The sequence below is a fragment of the Bos mutus genome, chromosome 9 (genome assembly GCF_027580195.1).
Source record: "Bos mutus isolate GX-2022 chromosome 9, NWIPB_WYAK_1.1, whole genome shotgun sequence".
NCBI lineage: Eukaryota > Metazoa > Chordata > Mammalia > Artiodactyla > Bovidae > Bos > Bos mutus.
Genome location: NC_091625.1, coordinates 62,709,910 through 62,734,072, shown reverse-complemented (window position 1 = coordinate 62,734,072; position 24,163 = coordinate 62,709,910). Strand labels below are relative to the sequence as shown.

The following is a 24,163-nucleotide window of genomic DNA, read 5'->3' as shown; positions in this document are numbered from 1 at the left end:
CGCCGAGTTTGCGGAGTGCGCTGAGACGCTCTCTCCCGCAGGAGGAGACGAGACGGAGTGCGGCGGGCGGGCAGAGGTGACCCAGCGACAGGTGAGCGGCGGAAGGGGTTGGCGTGGCGGGGTCGGGGACGAGGTGGCCGCTCCACAGCGGTCTTGATCCTGTCCTTGGCGGGCCCTACCGCCCTGTGGACCTCGTTCCCAGGTGCATGGATTCGGACTCGGGGGCGTTCTCTCGAGGCCCCCTCTTTCCCGGTACAGTCGTCGCCACTCGGTGAACTCCCAGAGCTGGATCTGGAGGTTTCTGACCCCACGGGGCGCGTGTCTCGCCCCATACGTGGACACCTCCACCCAAAGAACCTTCTCATATTCTGGACAGTTTTTTTGGTATCCCACCTCACCAAACTCCTAATTAGGGGAAAGTGGTTTTGTAATTTTTTCACGTGAGTTTCCTCTTTGCTTTTTAAGTGTGTTTACAGTCCTGTGTCTCCCCTGCAAGACAATGTCTAGAACTCAATTGAATGCAGTTTCTTTTTCTGGAGGCTTCAAAGGCATCTGTCTTTGACTAATAGCAAGATGCAGTGTAGGTCCAGGAGAAGGCGATGGCACCCCACTCCAGTACTCTTGCTTGGAAAATCCCATGGACGGAGGAGCCTGGTAGGCTGCATGCAGTCCATGGGGTCGCAAAGAGTCAGACACGACTGAGTGACTTCACTTTCACTTTCCACTTTCATGCATTGGAGAAGGAAATGGCAACCCACTCCAGTGTTCTTGCCTGGAGAATCCCAGGGACGGGGGAGCCTGGTGGGCTGCTGTCTATGGGGTCGCACAGAGTCGGACACGACTGAAGCGACTTAGCAGCAGCAGCAGCAGCAGCAGTGTAGGTCCCACAATATGGGGAAGGCAGCGGACCCAAATAATACTTTACAGCCCTCAGATTGTTGGCAACATCCTTTGTAAATAACATTCCTTGTCAGTATCTGTCTCTAGGTATGGTAAATTTCAAGGGATTAAAAAAAGAATAACTTTTACCATTAAAAACAACAAATACAGAGTTCATCTTTAAAATTTAAAACCCAAAAGAGAGGGGACATATGTGTATCTATCTGATTCATGTTGATGTATGACAGAACCAACACAGTATTGTAAAGCAATTATCCTTCAATTAAAAATAAATTTAAAAAAATTAAGTGATTATAATTTTATGCTTCGTTGGAATATTAATTACTCAGCCATAAAAATGAACGAAATTGGGTCATTTGTAGAGAAGTCGTTGAACCTGGAGTCTGTCATACAGAGTGGAGAAAATCAGAGAGAGAAAAACCAATATTGTATATTAATACATGTATATAGAATCCAGAAAATGGTACTGATGAAGCCATTTGCAGGATAGGAATAGAGAGACAGATGTAGAGAACAGACTGTGGATGGTGAGGGGGGCTGGGAAGAGGAGGGTGAGACAAATGGAGAGAGTAGCATTGACACACATAGGCTACCTTGTTGTAAAATAGCCCGACGCTGCTGTATAGCACAGGAAGCTCAGTTCAGTGCTCTATGAGACTAGAGGGGTGGACAAGGGTGGGGTGAGAGACTCAAGAGAGGGGGGATATATGTATACATATAGTTGATTCACTGTTGTTATGCAGCAGAAACTAACACTAAAGCAATTATACTCCAATTGAAACATTTTGTTACATTTCTTCAATCTTATAATGACTTAGAAATGCTGAGTCTTAACGATTTAGGAGTGAAGTGGTGGACCAGTGGTTGGCTGGAACATGAGTGACCTGGATTATCTCACTCTTCCATGGGCAAAGACAATCAATCTCTTTTGGTTTAGATTTGTTTAGAAAAAGGGATTGAATTAATTGGTGGAGATGAAAATAGCTACTATTTGTTGAACTTCTGTTATGTCCTTTAAAAAATGTTACCTCATTTAATCTACAAAGTCATTCTATGCAGTAGGTAATATCCCTTTTATAAAAGTGCAAACTGAAGCTCAGAGAAGTTGTCACTCAAAAACATACACTTAATAGGTAGCAAAATTGGAATTTGCAGCAATGGTACATTCCCTTAAGACAGAAAGCTGTCTGATTCTGTCCTGAACTTGTGTATTCTAAATCAAATTATTTTTAAGGTGTCCTGCCCCAAACTTCAAGTTATTTTCTTAAATTCTGAAATAGTGTGGTATGTGAAACAAAAATAACAAGTACATTATATATCCTTAAAGTATTTTATCCATTTTATAATTCCCCTAAGGCTTTTATTTAATAAAAGCAAGGCTTTATTGCTGGCATTCCTTTTCACCAGTATTCTGTGATTCTGACCTTTTTTTTTTTTTTCATTTATCTTCTGTTCAGATGCTTATTTCAAAATGAATATCTAAGGATTAAGTTTCTCACCAAAGTAACTCATATTCTTTATATCTTGGTCTAATTTTTATGTCATGCCAGTTTTGTGCCAGCAAATTGTTTAATATCAGCTGCCAAGTACATTCTGGATTATCCCACAGAGCTGGAATTTTAATAAAGGAGAGAAAATGGTTTAAATTTTCTGCTGCCTAAGATCATCTTTGTACAGTCTCGTACAGTGTATTCGTTCTGGGGGCACGATTTTCACTCATACTTTAGGGCGTTGCTACAAAGAGGCCGCTGCTTCCTTTCTCATCACATATTGCCTTCCCCAGAGAAGGGGCAGGAGAAAAAGGTAAGGAACCTTTTGCTGGGAGGGACGTATGAAGTAAATGCAGTTTAGTTTAGATCTTTTTTTTTTTTTTAAAGCTTTTAGATTGGAGTATAGTTTCTTTACAATGCTGTGTTAGCTGCAGGTGTGCAGCACAATGTATGATTTAGTTATACATACGTTTTTTCCAGATTCTTTCCCCTTATAGTTTATTACAAAACACTGAGGGTAGCTCCCTGTGTTATACAGTACATCCGTGTTGATTATTTTATATATAGTTGTGTATGTTAATCCCAGATTCCTAATTTATCCCATGCTACCATTCCCTTTTTTGTAACCATAAGTTTGTTTTCTATGTCCGTGAGTCTTTTTCTGTTTTATAAATAAGTTTGTATCATTTAGATTCCATGTATAAGTGATATCATATGGTATTTGTCTTTCTCTTTCTGACTTACTTTGCTTAGTATGATCTCTAGGTCTATCCATTTTGCTGCAAATGGCATTATTTCATTTTTTTGTTGTTCAGTTGCTCAGTTGTGTCCAAATCTTTGCTACCCCATGGACTGCAGCACACCAGGCTTCCCTGTCCTTCACCATCTCCCAGAGCTTGCTCAAACTCATGTCCATTGAGTCAGTGATGCCATCCAGCCATCTCATCCTCTGTTGTCCTCCTCTCCTCCTGCCTTCAGTCTTTCCCAGCATGAGGGTCTTTTCCAGTGAATCAGTTCTTCGCATCAGGTGACCAAAGTATTGGAGCTTCAGCTTCAGCATCAGTCCTTACAATGAATATTCAGGACTGATTTCCTTTAGGATAGACTGGTTGGATCTCCTTGCAGTCCAAGGGACTCTCAAAAGTCTTCTCCAACATCACAGCTCAAAAGCATCAATTTTTCAGCATTCAACCTTCTTTTTAGTCCAACTCTCACATCTATATAGCTTTAACTATATGGACCTTTGTCGGCAAAGTAAGGTCTCTGCTTTTTAATACAGTATCTAGGTTTGTCATAGCTTTTCTTCTTTCATTTTTTAGGACTAAGTAATATTCCATTGTATATATGTACCACATCTTTATCCATTGATCTGTTGATGGACATTTAGGTTGCTTACATGGCTTGGCTATTGTCAATAGTGCTGCAGTGAACACTGGAGTGCATGTATCTTTTTGAATTATGGTTTTCTCTGGGTATATGTGCAGGAGTGGGATTGCTGGATCATATAGTAGCTCTATTTTTAGTTTTTAAAGAAGCCTCCATACTGCTGCACCAGTTCACACTCTCATAAACAGTGATGGAGGTTTCCCTTTTCCCCACATCCTCTCCAGCATTTATTATTTGTAGATTTTTCAATGATGGACATTCTGAACAGTGCTAGGTGATACCTCACTGTGATTTTGATACTCTGATAGTTAGCAGTGTTGAGCACCTTTTCATGTGGTTTTTGGCCTTCTGTATGTCTTCTTTGCAGAAATGTCTTTTTAGGTCTTCTGCCCATTTTTTGTTTGGGTTGTTTGATTTTTTTTTTTTTGATATTGAGCTGCATGAACTATTTGTATGTTTGGAAATTAATCTCTTGATCACATGATTTGTAAGTATATTTTCCCGTCTTTGATTGTCTTTTCATTTTGTTTATGGTTTCCTTTGCTGTGCAAAAGCTTTTAAGTTAATTACATCCCATTTGTTTATTTTTGTTTTTATTTTCATCACTGTAGTAGGTGGATCCTTTGGGATCCAAAAAGATATTGCTGAGACTTATGTCAAAGAATGTTCTGCCTGTATTTTCCTCTAAGAGTTTTATAGTATCCAGTGTTAAACTTAGGTCTATAATCCATTTTAAGTTTGTGTTTGTGTATGGTGTTAGAGAATCTTCTAATTTCATTCTTTTACATGTGGCTGTCCAGTTTTTCCAGCACCAGTTGTTGAAGAGACTTGTCTTTTGTCCAGGAGAGACGTATGAAGTAAATACAGCTTAGTTTAGATCTTTTTTTATAGGCAGGTATGAAAAACGCAAGTCTCTTCTATTAAAAAAAATTATGTACACAATTTCTTATTTAAGGGAACAAGAAATGGGTGATGGAAAAAAATGAAGAAGAAATAAGAACAGGGCACCCGGACAGATTGCACAGCCATGGGGTGGCCCCTGGGATACCTAACTTACTGAATGTTTTAGAGGTCAACTGGCACAGAAATTAATCACCAAATTGGCCAGCAGCAGTGCGGTGTCAAGTTCCTATCATCCCTGCTAGTGTGTGTTTGTGTGTGTGTGTATGTGCATGCACGCACGTGTGCACACTAGAGAGAGAGAGTCCCCTTTTTAACACAATAAATGCGGGTCCTTGCTTAAAAATAAACTCATCTTGAAAACAAGTATATCTAGAGATGGATCAATATCACATGTGAATAAGTAAGTGTGATTTACCTCACGCTTTGCAGTGGGGAAAAAAAAGAGTAAGAGAAGAAGTGGGAGAAAGTGATGGGGGAACTTAGAAGCTCTAATGGATGTGTGTCAGATGGTAACTGTTTTTGAGGTACTGTCCACTCACTGTTGGAATAGGTTGTTGCTGTGCTTTGAATTCATGATTAGTTCTGTAGCTTTTAAAATTACAACTTACATCAGCTCTGATTAACACGCCTGTGAAGAAACAACTAAGGTTTTGCATTTTATATACTTATTCAACCACGACATCTTGCATGTCTTTCACAGTCATATTCCTACCGTTCTGTGGGCCAGGCATGTGAGGAGATAGAAAAGAACATTTTCTTACATGAAAAGTCTCATTTTGTTCTGTTCGTATTACAAATTCTTACCTAATAAATCCCTTTTTGGCCTCAGTAATCTGTCTCTCTTTATTTAAAGTATCAGTCAGTCATTCAGTTCAGTCACTTAGTTGTGTCCAACTCTTTGCGACCCCATTGACTGTAGCACGCCAGGCTTCCCTGTTCACCATCTCCCGGAGCTTTCTCAAACTCATGTTCATCTACTCGGTGATGCCATCCGACGATCTCATCCTCTGTCATCTTCTTTTTCCTCCTGCCTTCAATCTCCCAGCATCAGGGTCATTTCCATTGAGTCAGTTCTTCACATCAGGTGGCCAAAGTATTGGAGCTTCAGCTTCAACATCAGTCCTTCCAGTGAATATTCAGGACTGATTTCCTTTAGGATTGTCTGGTTTGATATCTTTGCAGTCCAGGGGACTCTCAAGAGTCTTCTCTGACACCACAGTTCCAAAGCATCAATTCTTCAGCACTCAGTTTTCATTATGGTCCAGCTCCACATTCATACATGAATTAAAGTCAGTAGTTCTAAAGTATAAGATTCTAAAATAATTTCCAAATCAAAGATTTGTCATATTTAGGGAGTATTTTGCCATACTGTAATAGAAATGCACTGACAAGTCCTAAGAATAATAAATAAATAGTTTTATATTTAACTAAAATAATATTGGTATAATTATTTTCATAAATGTAAGGGGTGTGTGTGTGTGGTTGCATGCACGCACGCTTCATCACTCAGTCATTTCCGACTCTGTGACCCCATGGGCTGTAGCCCACCAGGCTCCCTCATCCATGGAGATTGTCCAAGCAAGAATAGAAGGTTGTTAAAATTTTTTGTTAGTTCCGTGAGTGGTATAAACAAGTTCATGAACTTTGGGGAGAACTGTTGGAGCATCTGCAGTGACTGTGGCACATACAAAGAGAAGCAGCAACAGAACTGAGCAGTCTTATACCAGGCCTAGTAAAAGAGTGATATATGATAGAAAGTAGTACTTTCATTGGGCTTCCCTGGTAGCTCAACTGGTAAAAAATCCGTCTACAATGCCGGAGACCCTGGTTTGATTCCTGGGTTGGGAAGATCCCCTGGAGAAGGGATAGGCTCCCCACTCTAGTATTCTTGGACTTCCCTGGTGGCTCAGACAGTAAAGAATCTGCTTGTAACGTGAGAGACCTGGGTTTGGAAGACCCCCTGGAGGAGAGTATGGCAACCCATTCCAGTATTCTTCCCTGGAGACTCTCCATGGACAGAGGAGCCTGGCAGACTACAGTCCATGAGGTTACAAAGAGTCAGATGTGACTGAGCGACTAAGCACAATACTCTCATATGTTCCTAAAAATATCACAAACAATGAAAATTGTGGTATGTTAAATCTTTTAAAATATAGTGTGGTAGGTAATTCTTTAATTTGTAAAAGTCACTCAGTCATGTCCGACCCTTTGTGACCCCATGGACTATACAGTCCATGGAATTCTCCAGGCCAGAATTCACTGGAGTAGGTAGCCTATCCCTTCTCCAGCGGATCTTCCTGACCCAGGAATTGAAAAGGGGTCTCCTGCATTGCAGGTGGATTCTTTACTATCTGAGCTACCAGGGAAGCCCTTTAATTTGTAAAAGTCCCTTTCAATAAACATTTGCAGTAGTTTCCAGCCTATGTATTCTTTAATTGTCATTTCTGGCAAAGAGTTTAACATGAACAGTTTAACGTAAATGGAATGTTGGTGTCTAGAGTTTACAGTATAATAAATACTACCTTGATTGCTTATTCCCTTGTTTCATCACAGAGTAAATGTAGGTTCAGCTAAGGAAAGAGAGAAATCAATATATATAAATACAGATATATATATATATATATATATATAGACTGTCTCAGTAAGATCCCCAAATAAAACTTATCTTGCAACTTTAAGTTTGTGCATTTTTCTTCAGTTTACAGTTTCAAGAAATTCACCTAAGAAATGTGCATGTGAGTGGACCCCTGGTTCAGCAGAAAACATTGGAGTTTTTTGGTAACCTTGGGCATGATGTGTTAGAAGCATGTGCTGGCTGAACAGGTTTCAGGCATATTATGGAATTGTTTCAGAAGTTGTCTGTAGTGGACAAAAAAATCACTGTTCCAATAGAGAAAATTAGTAACTTGAATGCTGTTGAAATTTTTTTTTTAATTTTATTTTATTTTTAAACTTTACAATATTGCATTAGTTTTGCCAAATATCGAAATGAATCCGCCACAGGTATACCCGCGTTCCCCATCCTGAACCCTCCTCCCTCCTCCCTCCCCTCCCCTCCCTCTGGGTCGTCCCAGTGCACCAGCCCCAAGCATCCAATACCGCGCATGAAATTTTTAAAAAATTGCTAGTTACTGCTTGAATGATGTGTTAAATGCTGATGAACCAAGTGTTTTATGAGTTGTTACCTCATATAATTCATGTCCAAAGTGGACTTCAAAGAAGAGGTAAATAGAGGTTAATGATCATTCTTTTCTGCTGTAATGCATCGCGGTCGGAAGAGATGAGACCACTTGTCATTGGCAAGTCAGTTAACTCCCAGGGCTTCAGAAATGTTCATTTGCTCCCCAGTAATGATGAAGCCAGTATACATGTCTAGAGAACATGAAGTTTATTTGATGAATAACTGAGAATGGTTGGTAAGAGGAAGATAGGAGTGAAAAGCAAGATCCTCTTGCTGATGGACACCTGCTCTGCCCAACACACCCCTGTGTTTGGATCACATGTGTTGAGTTTTCTCATTGACTAATCTTTTTCACTTTTGAAAAAACTGGACTCCTAAGTTTCTCCATAAGTAATAAGGTTGCAGAAATATTGCTTTTATAAAGACTGTAAAATGGGAAACTTAATACTTGAATAAACAAAGCCCCAACAAGTGTTTAAATGTGAGTGTTTGACTCTCATTTTATAACATTTACTGAGGGTTCAGCATTTCCCCCAAAGAATTTTATTATATTGTCATGAATCTCAGCCGTTCTTTGGAAAGCTTCTTTCCCTATCTTTTCCCTTCCAAACTTCCCCCCACCCACCCCACCAGCATTCGGTGGCAGGATTGGTAAGAATAACCTTTTGCCCAGTAGTATGTAGAAGAAAAAAATATTCACGAAGTGTTGACATTCTAGCAGGGAGAACCAGAAGCCAAAAGACATACTTGGATCTATTAGGATAGATTCTGAGTAATTAAGAGAAAAATGATTTCCAATTAAGGATTAGGATAGATTCTGAGTAATTAAGAGAAAAATGATTTCCAATAAGGAGGTAGCATAGTGTTTGTTGCCAGAGAGTGGGCGATAGAGGAGGAGTAAGGACAACAGCTGCTCACCCTTCCTGCATGGTACTGGTGCTGGGGTGACCCAGTGGAGGAAGGCACAGGGGTGGGAAGGGAAAGTGGGAGAGGAGTCAATCTGTAGGAGGAATGGAGCGAAAGAATGCTCATGCCTCTTAGGTTGGTGTCCTGAAAGGGCTGTTGGAAGGTGAAGAATGGTGAAAATGGAAGGAAATTAAGAAGGTATGGATAACCCACTGGCCACTCCTACCCTTAGTACCCCCTTCATTTAGCAAGATACAGCGTGACTCATACCTCACTAGTTCCACGAGATGAAAAATAACCATTTTACCAAACAAAACCTAAAGGCCATTTACAAAGTACATGTTATACAAAGTAATAAAAGAATTGACCATCACTTTTGATATATATCTAGACCGGAATTTGAAAAAAGACTGAATATAGAATGATTTTTTTAAGAGCATTATCAGAAAAACATAACTTTGAAGGGGAAAAAAGTCTCTGATTTTATTTTTAGGTATTAAATCATCGTTAGTCAAGATGTCTTCAGCACCTGAGCCTCCAGCCTTTAAAAAGGAGCCGCCCAAGGAGAAAGACCTGGGAAACATAGGGCTCAGAGGGGTCCGCACCACAACCTTATTTCGAGCTGTGAATCCAGAGCTCTTCATTAAACCTGTAAGAAATCATCCGGGATAAGACTTTATGTTCAATTTACCTAGGCTTTCAGAAATAGAAAGTTCTAATTTTCCTGTCACATTTGATTTTATCACGGATATTTGATGTTAACTAGTGCCATCTATGGGGTCACACAGAGTCGGACACAACTGAAGGGACTTAGCAGCAGCAGCAGTAAGACCTCTCTGTGGATAAGAAGTAGATGGAAGGAAAATCTTAAATGCTGTTTCACTAAATATACATATAAAACTAATTATTTTGAGGGTTTTTGAGAATTTAAATGGTAAATAGTTGAATTTTAATCAACTGATCAAATTCCTGTTTAAATTTTATTTTAATAGCTGCATTGATTTTAAGGAAACTTGTTTGATTGGGTACTATTAAGTAAATAAGGCCTTCCATTGAAACAAAGAAAACAGAATGGAAATCTGATCAGTCTACAATTCCAGGCTTATTAATAATGTTTTAACCTAGGAGATTTTGCAAACATATATTGAAAAATATGAAAACATGCATTTATACACTGTTAGGGAGTTAGCTAATTATATTTTTGTAGCAAGTTACTGAATACATTTGATTTGTTAAGTTTTATTTTTTGAAAAATGCAAATCAAGTCATAAAATTTACTTAAATGTTTGAATTTGATTAGAATTTTAATAACATAGTTACCAGTATAAACTGTTTGAAAGTTAAATAGGTCAATTTAGCAATCAAATCATTAAATCAAGGTAGAATGTTTTAAAAACTTTGAACTAATGTGTTTTTTTACTTGCCAAGTACAGTTCAAGAACTGCAAAAGTAAGCTGCTCTGAGCGAGTGGCCTTTCTCAGATGTCCATCCCACTGAAAAAGTTTGACCTTGATTTTTTTTGATGATTAAAATAGTAAAGAAACAGAAGCAGAAATGATAACAGAAGCAGAAAATACAGAATTGAAAAGCTTTATGATCCAGCAATCCCACTGCTGGGCATACACACTGAGGAAACCAGAAGGGAAAGAGACACGTGTACCCCAATGTTCATCGCAGCACTGTTTATAATAGCCAGGACATGGAAGCAACCTAGATGTCCATCAGCAGATGAATGGATAAGAAAGCTGTGGTACATATACATAATGGAGTATTACTCACCCATTAAAAAGAATTCATTTGAATCAGTTCTAATGAGGTGGATGAAACTGGAGCCTATTATACAGAGTGAAGTAAGCCAGAAGGAAAAACACCAATACAGTATACTAACGCATATATATGGAATTTAGAAAGATGATAATTTACAGCAAAAAAAGAGACACTGATGTATGGAACAGTCTTATGGACTCTGTGGGAGAGGGAGAGGGTGGGAAGATTTGGGAGAATAGCATTGAAACATGTAAAATATCATGTATGAAACGAGATGCCAGTCCAGGTTCAATGCACGATACTGGATGCTTGGGGCTAGTGCACTGGGAGGACCCAGAGGGATGGTATGGGGAGGGATGAGGGAGGAGGGTTCAGGATGGGGAGCACATGTATACCTGTGATGGATTCATTTTGATATTTGGCAAAACTAATACAATTATGTAAAGTTTAAAAATAAAATAAAATTTAAAAAATTCAGGAATTCCCTAGCTATCCCATAGTTAGGACTCTGCCCTGTCACTGCCAAGGGCCCGCGTTCAATCCCTGGCTGGGGAACTAAAATCCCCAAAACTGTGTGGTGTGACAAAAAAAAAAAAAGTAGCATCCCTTTGCCTCTTAGGGTCTTGGATTTTACACAGCAAGTCAGAGTTATTATATACAGCACATCTGTTCTATGACTGTGTTTCTTGAGGTACTAGAATAAGTTCCCGGAGAAGGGTGTGTCTGTTTTGCTGTACCTGGTATATAACATGAAAGGCTTTCTGCCAGGTTTTCATGATCCTGGGTGACAAGAAAAGCATGTAGACTTCATTCCTCACTTCTTAATAAAAATAAAAAATTTAAGGTTTGCAGATGGGAAACTTGGGCCCAAAAAAGTTAAGCAACTTCTTCACAACATAGGTAACTGAAAACTGAGCACTGGACCAATTTCCTTCTTAAAGGTGAAGGTCAGAGATGTCCCAGCTATGATGGGAAGAAGAAGAGTCTTCCATAGTCTCTAAGTTATCAGGAGTTGAATTAACTGAATAAAGAAATGGATAAATATTAGAAATGAAATTTGACCCTAGGAATGCTGGTGTGGTACTAAAGCCTTGGCATGACGAGCGGAAAGTGCAGGAGATATTTGAGTCTCCTCAAATTGGTCTTATTGAGACCTCGTGATTTGTTTTTTTCTTTGACAGAACAAACCTGTAATGGCTTTCGGATTAATAACCATTTCGCTTTGCGTGGCTTATATCGGTTACCTACATGCGACACAGGAGAATAAGAAGGACCTCTATGAAGCTATTGATAGTGAGGGACACAGTTATATGAGGAGGAAAACATCTAAATGGGATTGATTGCGCTGGTTGCATCTGCAAGATGAAGGTTTACTGGGGCCTCTGAAATCTTCAGCTGAAAATTAGGACCGCACAGTGTCTTGTTTGTTGTTCCAGAAGATGCTGCTGAGGAAGAAGGATGCCGATTGCAGCCAGACCCCGAGAGTGAATGTTATCCTTTCAAAATGGCAGCCATTATTGTGTTCTTTTTTCCACAGAAAGAGCTGTTCAGTATTTTAATTTTATTAAATCCTCTTTTAAAAAGTGCCATGAGAATGGAAGTCATTTTTGTGAATTATAAAGTTCTGTCCAATAAAAGTACTGCTGCTCTTAAATTTGCATGGTATTGTTAATATTTTAAGGGGAATGTGCATTTACAGCTGTTGTGAAGGTTTAGTTTTGCTATTTGCAAAGGCAGTGTTCTTTTTCTCTCTGGTGAAGAAGAAAATGATTATAAATTATTGTAAAGCCTGCAGTTAAAAACAGTTTTTACAGAATTACAGATGGGTCATATATTTCAGTTTTCCATTTCAGCTAATTTTGGTCCAGATTTTTATTTTAGTTGAAAAGATACTCCCACTCAATTACTAAAATAAAGATTAAATGAAAGAATAACCCAGAGTAATTGGAGTTGTTTAAAAAAAATAACCAGACAATATGTTATACTGAGTATAATGTTTTTATTTGACTACAACTAAATGTTATCTATTTTGTTTTCATTGTAATTTATTGTTTCATTGTTATTTGTATTTCATTGTTATCATTGTAATTTAATGTTACAATGATACTATAAATGTAAGACCTAGAGCATTTGGTCTTAGTTACTTGAAAACTAGTTACTTAGTTACTTGAAAACTAGAACTGCTCAGTAGATAAGGTCTAGATTTAAAGTAACTATAAGTATATGGGGTTTACCTTATACCTTTCTGATGAGGGTTCTAGATGTGTTTTATTTCTAGATATTTACCGCATTCTCCAAATCATTGGAGTTGCATCTTAGTAAATAAATCTTGTCTCTGAAATTTTGTTTCATTTATTATTAACAAGTAAAATAATTGCAAAGGCAGAGTTTATCATCATAATGTAAGATTTAATTTCCAGTGCTTTATGGTAGTTTTGTAAGATACATGAAAAAGTAATTATGTCTGATTTGTAGATATTAAAGAGCTTAGCTAATTGAGTTATCTGTATGCAACTAAATTAAATCTTTATTACTGACCCTTAAATATTTCTTTGTGAGGTCTCTCTATATAGTACACTTCATACAGTTTAAATACACTTAGGTGGTATACAACGCCTTTTAATTTAAAGTATTATCTTTTGCTGTTGGTTGGTAAAGAACTAGAGTTCTTCTGTTTTCAACTTATGCATTTAATGCCACATCATCATCATTAGAGTTCTTCTAATATTCAACAAAAGAAGTTACTGTTTGGTGGGGGAAGTATTAGTGAGCTATCAAGAGGTTATTGCAGCAAAGAAGGGCTGCAGGAACTGGGCAGAGGGCAGCCTTAAACCACGTGACTGTGTGTGAGTGAACCAGGGTAGCAGTAGATTCCACAAGGTGCGCAGCTGCGAAAAATAGGGCAAGGGAAGAATTCCACTGAATTTTAGAAACAACCTGACTTCCCTGGTGGCTTAGACGGTAAAAGTGTCTACCTACAGTGGGAGACCCAGGTTTGATCCGTGGGTCGGGAAGATCCCCTGGAGAAGAAAATGGCAACCCACTCCAGTATTCTTGCCTGGAAAATTCCATGTACAGAGGAGCCTGGTAGGGTACAGTCCATGGTGTTGCAAAGAGTTGGGACAGGACTGAGTGACTTCACTTTCACTTTCAACCTAACTGTGCTACTGTTTATAGGTCTGTTACAAGTTCTGTAGCACGGTCTTCTATGTGCAGTGTCAAAGACTGCTTGGCTGTGGATGTTTTCATTCCTTCTCTAAAGGAAAATGAGACAAGTCAGTGGTCTAAGGAGGGGATGCTCAGGGCAAGATGCTCAGGGCATCTTGGAGTCTGAGTTCAAGTGGTAGGAGAAATGTTTTCCAATGCAGGAATCTGGTTGAGATCGGGCAAACTGTAACATAATAGATTGTCCTGAAGCAAGTATTGATAAATGAACTGCTGGTAAGCTGCAAGCAACCTCTTAGCCCAGGGAAGTAATCTGTTCTGATAGAAGAGCCATTTGCCCAGAAGAGCAAGCAGTTTAGTTGTTAAGAATTTCCCAGTGTAAACAGTGAAGTTATTTATTGTTTAATAGCCTTATCTTCTGTAAGGCAACCAATCCTTCCTAGTTTTTTAACCAAGGAGGGGATTCTTGAGATGCAGTTCTTTCCATTTTAAAACAAGACAACAAATGAATTAACTATGATTTTAAAAGCCAACCTTAGTAATTTTGAGTGCTTGCTTGCTGCTGCTGCTGCTGCTGCTAAGTTGCTTCAGTCGTGTCCGACTCTGTGTGACCCCATAGACGGCAGCCCGCCAGGCTCAGCCATCCCTAGGATTCTCCAGGCAAGAACACCAGAGTGGGTTGCCATTTCCTTCTCCAGTGCATGAAAGTGAAAGGTGAAAGTGAAGTCGCTCAGTCGTGTCTGACTCTTAGTGACCCCATGGACTGCAGCCTACCAGGCTCCTCCATCCATGGGATTTTCCAAGCAAGAGTACTGGAGTGGGGTGCCATTGCCTTCTCCGGAGTGCTGGCTTACTGAAAGTAATTTTTCCTTTAAGGTACTGTGTGATTTTCCCAGTTTTATTGCCCTGGCACAAAAGCATTATAGATAACCTAAAAAAAAATTAAACTCCTTTTTTTTAGTTCTGGCTTAAAAAATCAATTCTTTAAGTAAACATTTAACAGAAAGTATGGTAGACTGAATAATACACCTCTTTTCCCACACCACCCTAGAGATGTTTGGATCCTAATTCCAGAACCTGTAAACATGTTCATTATATGACAGAAGGGTTAAGGTTATACCAATAACCTCAGATATGCAGATGACACCACCCTAATGGCAGAAAGTGAAGAGGAACTAAAGAGCTTCTTGGTGAAGATGAAAGGAGAGTGAAAAAGCTGGCTTAAAGCTCAACATTTAGAAAAACAAAGATCCCATCACTTCATGGCAAATAGGTGGGTAAACAATGGAAACAGTGACAGGCTTTATTTTCTTGGGTTTTCGAATCACTGCAGATGGTGACTGCAGCTATGAAATTAAAATACCCTTGCTCCTTGGAAGAAACTCATTGGAAAAGACCCTGGTGCTGGGAAAGATTGAGGGCAGGAGGAGAAGGGGATGACAGAAGATGAGATGGTTGGATGGTATCATCTACTCAATGGACATGAGAAAGAGAGAGTGAAGTACTGGGTAGCCTGGTGTGCTGCAGTCCTCGGGTGCTCACAAAGAGTCAGACACGACTGGGAAAAAGAAAAACCATGGCAGAAGGAACTTGACAGATATGATTAAGTTCAGGATTTGAAATAGGGAAATGACCCTTTATTATTTGGGTGGGCCTGATATAATCACAAAAGTCCTTATAAGAGGGAGGCAGATGATGAGAGGAAGAAGCAATGTCACCCTGCAAACAAGAGGATAAGAGGCTATATTGATGCAAGCCCATGGGCCGAGGAATGGGGACAGCCTCTGGGAGCTGGAAAAGGCAAGGAAACAGATTCTCGCTGAAGCCTCCAGAAGGAAGCAGTGCTGCCAACACCATTGTAGACTTCTGACCTCCAGAACTGCAAGACAATGAATTTGTGTGGCTTTAAGCCACCAGTTACGTAGTCATTTGTTACAGCAGCAGAAGGAAACATACAGAAAGTATCTGGGAAATGAAGAGCTGTACCATGCTGCCTTTTGTCATGATTTCTAGTTGCTTTTATGAGCAAAGCTTGTCTTACCTAGCAACAGTTGCTAAGTAAGTTAACAATTTAATCTAGACTCCAGGAGGGAGCAGCTGCTTAAATCTTCCCAAATCCAGTGCCCAGACCTTCTATGGGCAGGGGCTTTCAGTACCATTCTTTACCACTAGGCATATAACCACTACCTAACCATGGTGAATCATTTAATCTTGATAAGCCTCTAGTATTGTCTTCAAACCTTGAATCTCTTCTGCTTTCTCAAACTTGAACTTTTCTTAAAACTACTTTTTCTAGTCCTAAGAGTGTTTTAACTGTACATAGTAAAAGACAACTTTAATTATGATCAGAAATCCAAATTATACAAACTTTGTTTGCTGTGCTGTTTGTAATAAAATAATTCCACCAGCCCCTTTTGGGGAAACCTTCAAACGGATCCATGAATACAAGCCATTTAAGACACGGTTTTACACTCACAAAGATATACTGGGTAAGTGAGTTTGCTGGTTTTCTTTGTCCTAATGTTTCATAGCATTGTATGTTATTCTTGTTGTATAGACTTTGATCAGCTGTCCTAATCAAAGCTCCTTGTCCTGCAGATGTGTCTGTTTGGCATGAGAAGAATATGGGTTGAAATCCTGCTTCTCCACTTTCCAGTTGTGTGCCTTGGCAGGATACTTAGCCTCTCAATCTGTCTCCTTATATGTAAACAGGGATGTTAATATAATACTTTTCTTGCAGGTTTCTTCTGAGGCTTTAATGAAATATTCATACCTATTCTAAAGCCTGGCACATAATAGTAACTTGGAGTTCTTTTTGCCCTTGCCCATCCTTGAGCACTTTCCATACACGTAGGAGAGAAATATCTCTAAGTAACACCTTAATAAACAGATGAAAGAAACTGTGTTCTTTGTTAGTACTGGTGACATAAAATAGATTATAAATAGCACGAGAATATGTACTGTGTATATACTTCTTTTATCTTTTAAGTCCTTTTGTATTTAAAAACATTTTAAGTATAGCTGATTTATGACGTTTCAGGTGTACAGAAAAAGTGATTCAGTTTTATATATACATATTTATTATATTCAATATATTTTATATTAAATTATATATATATATGTTCTCTTTCAGATTATTATCCATTATAAGTTATTATAAGCTATTGAATATAGTTCCTGTGCCATACAGTAGGTCTTTGCTTACCTATATTATATATAGTAGTATTATCTGTTATCCCCAACTTCCTAATTTATCTCTTCCCCCTATATATGCACTTCTAATAAGCAAATCAAATTTTAATTTCAGGTTTCCTTTTCTCCTCATTCCTGTCAGGTTTTCAGTCAGGTTTTAAGCCTTGGAAGTGTTTTCCTAAGTACTCTCAAACTACTTCTCAAATCCTGTCTTCCTTTAATGTGTTAAATTAGTGGTGATTAAATTTTACTCCTGATCTTTGAAAATGTAAAAAGCTATAGAATGGAGAGTGTTTTGAAAAAAAAAAAAAAACTAAAATGTGGAGGGAGATCAAATTGGGATCATCCTCTAAAAATATCAATACCAAAATTGATTACTGATTTTAACTTCTAGTAACTGTTTAGTGTGACTTATTAATTATGATCTCTATAATGATTTGGCTTTTTACACTCAGAACAGTGGATATCCATTTTTAGATATGTTTTTTTTGGTTGATTCCTTATGCCTCCTAGTATATCTGAATCGAAACATTAAGTGGATAAATTAAAACATGTGTCAATGCTAATAAGTATTGCAGAGGGTAGTTCTCAACATTGGCAGTGTTCTACAGAATTTTTAAATCCAAACACAAACGTCATTGGATTTAATACTGTTATGAAGTCCAAATTCATTCTACTCACTGCATGAGAGGCCAGTAAATCAGGAGATGAGTTGTTGGGGCAAAGAAGAACGACTTTATTCAGAAAGCCAGCAAACAGAGATGGCAGATTAATGTGCCAAAGAACCTTCTTACTCCTTTCAGAATGCAGACATTTTTCATATTAAAAGGGGAGGAGGGGTGAGTTGGTTGGTGCAAACTTCTTGGTGCAGGAATCCTTTGTTCTTGTAATTGTCCATTATGGGTCAGTTCATGATGTTCCTGTAAACCTCCAGCAAGACAAATCTTATTCTCTGTTCTGCAGCTTTTCGGCTCTACATGAATGGAAAAGCGTTATACCTTTAAAGGTCAGAACCTTGAGAGCAGGCTACCCTGTATATTTCAGGCTATAGGCAACATTCTTCACTCTAAGCAAAAGCAATTGAATACAAAGGTTAAAGTAAATGAAAACATCTAATATGGAGTCAGGTTTGTTCTTCCCTATTACAATACTAATCCAATACAGACCCACTAAATTAGAACCTTCAGAATTGGCCCTCAGCATGTGGGCTTTTAAAAAACTTTGCCAATATTTTTTACATATTTAATAGATTTTTATTTGGAAATAGTTGAAGACATTTTAAAAATAGAACAGAGTTCCCACCTAGGTTCTCTCACTGATGCCTTACATAACACTGGTACATTGTCAAAACCAGGAAATTGGTGTTGGAGCAATACTGTTAAGTTAGGTGCAGACCTTATTTGTTCTTTTTTCCTTGGTGTGTAGTTTTATTAAATTTATCACATGTAGATTCATGTAACCATCACTACAGTCATAACACAGAAATATTTCTTCACCACAGAGAAACTCGCTCATGTTACCTCTTAATACCTCCTCATTTAAACTCCTGGCAACCACTAATCTGTCCTCAGTCACTATAATTAAAGCTCTTTGACAATGTTTTATATATATATAAAAAATATATATATATATAATATACTATATTCTCTATATATCCTGTGTGTGTGTGTGTGTATAATCATACAGTATGTAACTCTTTGACTTTTTTCACTCAGCATGCCCTTAAGATACAAGTTATTCTTCATATTAATAGTGTGTTCCTTTTTTCAGCATTTTAAAAAAGCTATGCAGGGATCCTGTTGTACAGTTAGGGTGGAGAATGACTAATACAAAGTACTGGAACTTATGTATAAAAAAGGATAATAGCAGCCCACACTTGTATCACATTTTTATGAAGTGCAAAACTTTGCCAGTCCATGCTTAGTCCTATGTCTTTCTAAGTCTTTTGTAATTATCTCTTCACAATGTTGGGCCTGTGTAGTATATGTCCATCCTCCTCATAGTATTCACTGCTTTATACTTTTAGACTCACTGATAATCTAGTAGCAAAGACTGTTAAATCAATGCCAATTAATATGTATTTCAGTTGCAGGTGACAGAAACACAACTCAGACTAGACTATTTATAAAAGAGGATTTCTTGACCCTTGTAACAGTGGTACCCAAGAGGGATCTGGGACCAGGGCTGTCAGTCTGTCCACACTTGCTGTCTCCATGCGTTGGCTTAGTTGTTTTACTGCTGCAGCCAAGCTGACTCCAGCAACTGAGAAAGGAGTGAAAGTGGTTCCAAACTGCCCTAATCATCTTGATATCTCCAGCTTAGAAACCTTAGAGGAAAAGAGCTTTGTTCTCCTTATAGCCTTATATAAAATAAGAAAGAGTGTGTTTGGCCAGGCTTGAGTCTGTGCTCCAGTTAACGGGGCTTGGAAGGTGGGGAGCATGTGATGGGCCAAGCAGGTTGGCTGCTGTGATTGGCAGCCCCAGAACAGGTGAGGGAGGAAGTTCTTGAGGAAAATGGGTCCTGTTACCAGAAGGAGAAAATAAAGTCTGTCACTGTTTCCTCATCTAAAATAAAGTGACAGACTTTATTTTCTTGGGCACCAAAATCACTGCAGATGGTGACTGTAGCCATGAAACTCAAAGACGTTTGCTCCTTGGAAGAAAAGCTATGGCAAACCTGGACAGGGGCTGGTGCACTGGGACGACCCAGAGGGAGGGTATGGGGAGGGAGGAGGGTTCAGGATGGGGAACACAGGTATACCTGTGGCGGATTCATTTCGATATTTGGCAAAACTAATACAATATTGTAAAGTTTAAAAATAAAATAAAATTAAAAAAAAAAAAAGCACAAACATTACTTTGCCAACAGAGTTACATCTAGTCAAAGCTGTGGTTTTTCCAGTAGTCAGGTGTGGATGTGAGAGTTGGACCATAAAGACGGCTGAGTGCTGAAGTATTGATGCTTTTGAACTGTGGTGTTGGAGAAAACTCTTGAGAGTCCCTTGGGCTGCAAGGAGTCCAAACCAGTCAATCCTAAGGGAATTCAATCCTGAATATTCATTGGAAGGACTGATGCTGAAGTTCCTATACTTTGGGCACCTGATGTGAAGAACTGACTCATTGGAAAAGATCCTGATGGTGGGAAAGATTGAAGGCAGGAGAAGGGGACGACAGAGGATGAGATGGCTGGATGGCATCACCGCCTCAGTGGACATGAGTTTGAGCAAGCTCCGGGAGCTGCAGTCCATGGGGCAGCAAAGAATCAGACATGACTGAGTGACTGAACAACAACTAGATGTGTGGGTTGTGGTGAAGGGGACTGAGTCCATCCAGGTCTCACCGTGCTGTGAGCTCCTTCCTAATCAGTTGGGGGAATAACTTCCCTCTTTCACTGGTGTCTTTAGAGATTGAAACTTCCCAAAATGATCTCTTAGATAACTCTAGTAAATAACTTGATAGCAGTGAAAAAGAAAGCCAAGATACAGTCCGTGGATATATGTGATTTTTTTTCCTCTTCCACTCCACAGATATTGGGAAAGATATTCTGAATAAGGAAGAGCAATTTCAAGAGGATGCACTCAAAGAACGTATTGCACAGGCAGAAGCTGATATATGGGCTAAGGTAAAGGAAACCGGAAATCTGCCTGCGTGCCTCTTGGCAGTTCTTTCTCTTTGGGGATTTGTATATGCTAGAGTCAGGCAGGGCTGACTTTGAATGCTGGTCATCTGTGGGGCAGGTTCTTCAGCTCTGTAGTCTTGGCATCTTCAAATGTGAAAGAGGAATAATAATACTCTCTAGAATTATTGAGAAAGTTCAATGAAATGACATGCCCAGCACACATAGATGCTGAGTAAGAAGCAGAAATCATCAGGAGCTTCCATCCTTTAAAATTGCCCCTGTGTGTGGATGACTCTGGCTCCCTTTATTCTCATTGAATTAAAACTTCAAAAAAAGATATTCTTGTTGATAATTGTTTATTCAGTTCAGTTCAGTCGCTCAGTTGTGTCCAACTCTTTGTGACCCCATGAATTGCAGCACGCCAGGCCTCCCTGTCCATCACCATCTCCCGGAGTTCACTCAGACTCACGTCCATCGAGTCAGTGATGCCATCCAGCCATCTCATCCTCTGTCGTCCCCTTCTCCTCCTGCCCCCAATCCCTCCCAGCATCAGTCTTTTCCAATGAGTCAACTCTTCGCATGAGGTGGCCAAAGTACTGGAGTTTCAGCTTTAGTATCATTCCTTCCTAAGAACACCCAGGGTTGATCTCCTTTAGGATGGACTGGTTGGATTTCCTTGCAGTCCAAGAGACTCTCAAGAGTCTTCTCCAACACCACAGTTCAAAAGCATCAATTCTTCAGTGCTCAGCTTTCTTCACAGTCCAACTCTCACATCCATACATGACCACAGGAAAAACCATAGCCTTGACTAGACGAACCTTTGTTGGCAAAGTAATGTCTCTGCTTTTCAATATGCTTATTGCTTAATATTTAATATGTAGACCATCAATTTGTTCAGCGTGTAGTACCCCAAGTGGCTTTTTTTCCAAATACTGCATCGTAGCTGAGTCTCTTTTTTCAAGCCTCTCCCAGCTCCTCTTTGCTCCAAAGTCCACATGACTGCTGAAGGCCATGGGAGCAATTTGAGCGCCTTGGAGCTCACAGTCAGATCCCAGACACTTCAATAAGGCAAAACCTGTATCCTCCAGCTCCCATTTCTTCCAGTAAGAAAGAAAAGGCTATATGTGACTTCCCTAAAGCAGATTAACACTTCTTGAGAGCAGGATAAGCCACAATGCTTAGAAGTTATTTCTCAGTTTCTCTACAATATAGACATCATAGCAAAGAGTATTGGAATTGTCCAGTATTAGTTCCAGCAAAAGCTTTGTATGAAAGTCCTCCAAAAGTACAAAATGCTTCAGTGTGAAGGGTAATAGATATAAAAGTCTTAGTAGGCATTTATCCTTATCAATAAAAATACAATTTAAATTGACTGTGAGCCATTAATTATATTCCCTAATACAAGGGAATGCTTTTGTGAATAATGTACAATTTAAATATAAGTTTATCTAATGTTCTGGGCATTCTTTTCAAATAAAATAATGAAACATCTTTCTGAAGACCCTGATGCAGGGGTCACCCTGCTTATTTAACTTATATGCAGAGTACATCATGAGAAATGCTGGGCTGGAAGAAGCACAAGCTGGAATCAAGATTGCTGGGAGAAATATCAATAACCTCAGATATGCAGATGACACCACCCTTGTGGCAGAAAGTGAAGAGGAACTAAAGAGCCTCTTAATGAAAGTGAAAGAGGAGAGTGAAAAAGTTGGCTTAAAACTCAACATTCAGAAAACGAAGATCATGGCATCCGGTCCCATCACTTCATGGGAAATAGATGGGGAAACAGTGGAAACAGTGACAGACTTTATTTTTTTTTGGCTCCAGAATCACTGCAGATGGTGATTGCAGCCATGAAATTAAAAGACGCTTGCTCCTTAGAAGAAAAGCTATGACCAACCTAGACAGCATATTAAAAAGGAGAGACATTACTTTGCCAACAAAGGTCCATCTAGTCAAGGCTATGGTTTTTCCTGTGGTCATGAATGGATGTGAGAGTTGGACTATAAAGAAAGCTGAGCGCCGAAAAATTGGTGCTTTTGAACTGTGGTGTTGGAGAAGACTCTTGAGAGTCTCTTGGACTGCAAGGAAATCCAACCAGTCCATCCTAAAGGAGATCAGTCCTGAGTGTTCATTGAAAGGACTGATGTTGAAGCTGAAACTTCAATACTTTGGCCACCTGATGCGAAGAACTGACTCATTGGAAAAGACCCTGATGCTGGGAAAGATTGAAGGCAGAAGGAGAAGGAGACAACAGAGGATGAGATGGTTGGATGGCATCACCGACTCAGTGGCCATGAGTTTGAGTAGACTCCGGGAGTTGGTGATGGACAGGGAGGCCTGGTGTGCTACAGTCCATGGGATCGCAAAGAGTCAGACACAACTGAGCAACTGAACTGAACTGAACTGATGCAGGGGATCTGGGGTGGTACTCAACCTCCCTTCTCAGCAAATTTTTGACTTTGTGCATTTTTCTACTTCTCTGTATTTTCCATAATTTCTTGGATGAGCCTACATTACTTTGATAGTTAGTCAACAAGAAATAGAGTGCCAAATTAAAAAGACCACCCAGCAGCCTGCAGTAAAGCTCTCCTGGGCAGCTCCTGAAACAGTAATGTTAGCCAGAGGCTAGGGCTGTGTTAGGGACATCTCTGCCTGAGACAGTGTGCTGTGGGAGGTCTGAGATGGGAACAGAGCCAGTTAGTGGGGCCCCATGGTGGTGGCTAATTTCATTAAGCATGAAAATCTGATGTATATTAACAAATAAATGAACTCTCTTTCAAAGGCCGATGAACGCCAAAGACAAGCAGTGAAGAAAGCCCTCGAAGAAGCAAATGACATGTACAAAATGCAAATCCAGTTTCTGAAAGAGGAACATGAAAAAGAGTTAAAGGTTTTTTAAAAAATTATTATTCGGGTATAATTGCTTTACAGTTTTGTGTTAGTTCCTGCTGTACCACAACGTGAATCATCTCTAAGTATACATACATCCCTTCCTTGAGTCTCCCTCCCATCCACCCCCCAGCCCAGCCCTCTAGGTCATCACAGGGCACCAAGCCGACTTTCCTGTGCTGTGCAGCAGCTTCCCACATGGTGGTGTATATATGTCATTGCTACTCTCCCAATTCATCCCACCCTCCTCTTCCCCTGCTGCGTCCACTTGTCTCCTGAGATTTACAGGTTTTTATAGTGGCCTGTTTGTTGTCTTTTAAGAAGTACTTAAGTTTGTTAAAAGCTCTGGCAAGGGAATGGGAGAAAAACAATCATACAGAAAGTCTAGATGAGTATTTTATGGAGGTTGGTTGGGAGGCCCAGGATTTTTACAGAAGAAATCCTGGACTCTATGGCAAGAGTGATGATTGGGTACAGGAGAATCCCTTTGACATAATGAACCATAATGAATGTCCTTGGATGAGCCCAAACCTTTATGGGGTTAGATATGAAGGAGGCACCCCTGCCTGTCAGTCTCCACATCTCTTGTCACTGGCTCTCCTCCTCTTACTGCCCTTTCTCTGGATCCTCAAACCTGTACTCACCAACCTCTTTCCCACCTTGGAGACCTTGTCAGAATGTTCTTCCTGCACTTCATCAGACACCCAGCATCACTGGTCAAGGGAAGCCTTACCCAATCAGCTGTGTGCTGACACCCAGCATC

At 39.5% G+C, this 24,163-nt stretch overlaps 2 protein-coding genes across 5 annotated transcripts in view; both read left to right on the top strand.

Moving 5' to 3' along the window:
- C9H6orf163 (chromosome 9 C6orf163 homolog) overlaps nucleotides 1-24,163 on the top strand; it is a 67,035-nt gene that overhangs the window by 20,364 nt on the left and 22,508 nt on the right. Inside the window, exons 3-5 of the mRNA XM_070376448.1 lie at nucleotides 42-91; nucleotides 20,417-20,511; nucleotides 23,294-23,401. Of these exons, the coding sequence (XP_070232549.1) occupies nucleotides 42-91; nucleotides 20,417-20,511; nucleotides 23,294-23,401 (253 nt within the window). The remainder of the gene's footprint in view (nucleotides 1-41; nucleotides 92-20,416; nucleotides 20,512-23,293; nucleotides 23,402-24,163) is intronic.
- SMIM8 (small integral membrane protein 8) lies at nucleotides 33-13,052 on the top strand. Of its 4 annotated transcripts, none has more exons than XM_014480499.2 (3): nucleotides 33-91; nucleotides 9,260-9,417; nucleotides 11,715-13,051. In XM_014480499.2, the coding sequence occupies exons 2-3, from the start codon at nucleotides 9,283-9,285 to the stop codon at nucleotides 11,871-11,873; spliced, it is 294 nt and encodes a 97-aa protein (XP_014335985.1). In that variant the 5' UTR covers nucleotides 33-91; nucleotides 9,260-9,282; the 3' UTR covers nucleotides 11,874-13,051. The 4 variants fall into 4 exon arrangements, with proteins under 4 accessions (XP_014335985.1, XP_070232726.1, XP_070232724.1 ...); XM_070376625.1 differs by lacking the exon at nucleotides 33-91 and adding an exon at nucleotides 7,378-7,414 and having other exon boundaries at nucleotides 11,715-13,052; XM_070376623.1 differs by lacking the exon at nucleotides 33-91 and adding an exon at nucleotides 7,378-7,457 and having other exon boundaries at nucleotides 11,715-13,052.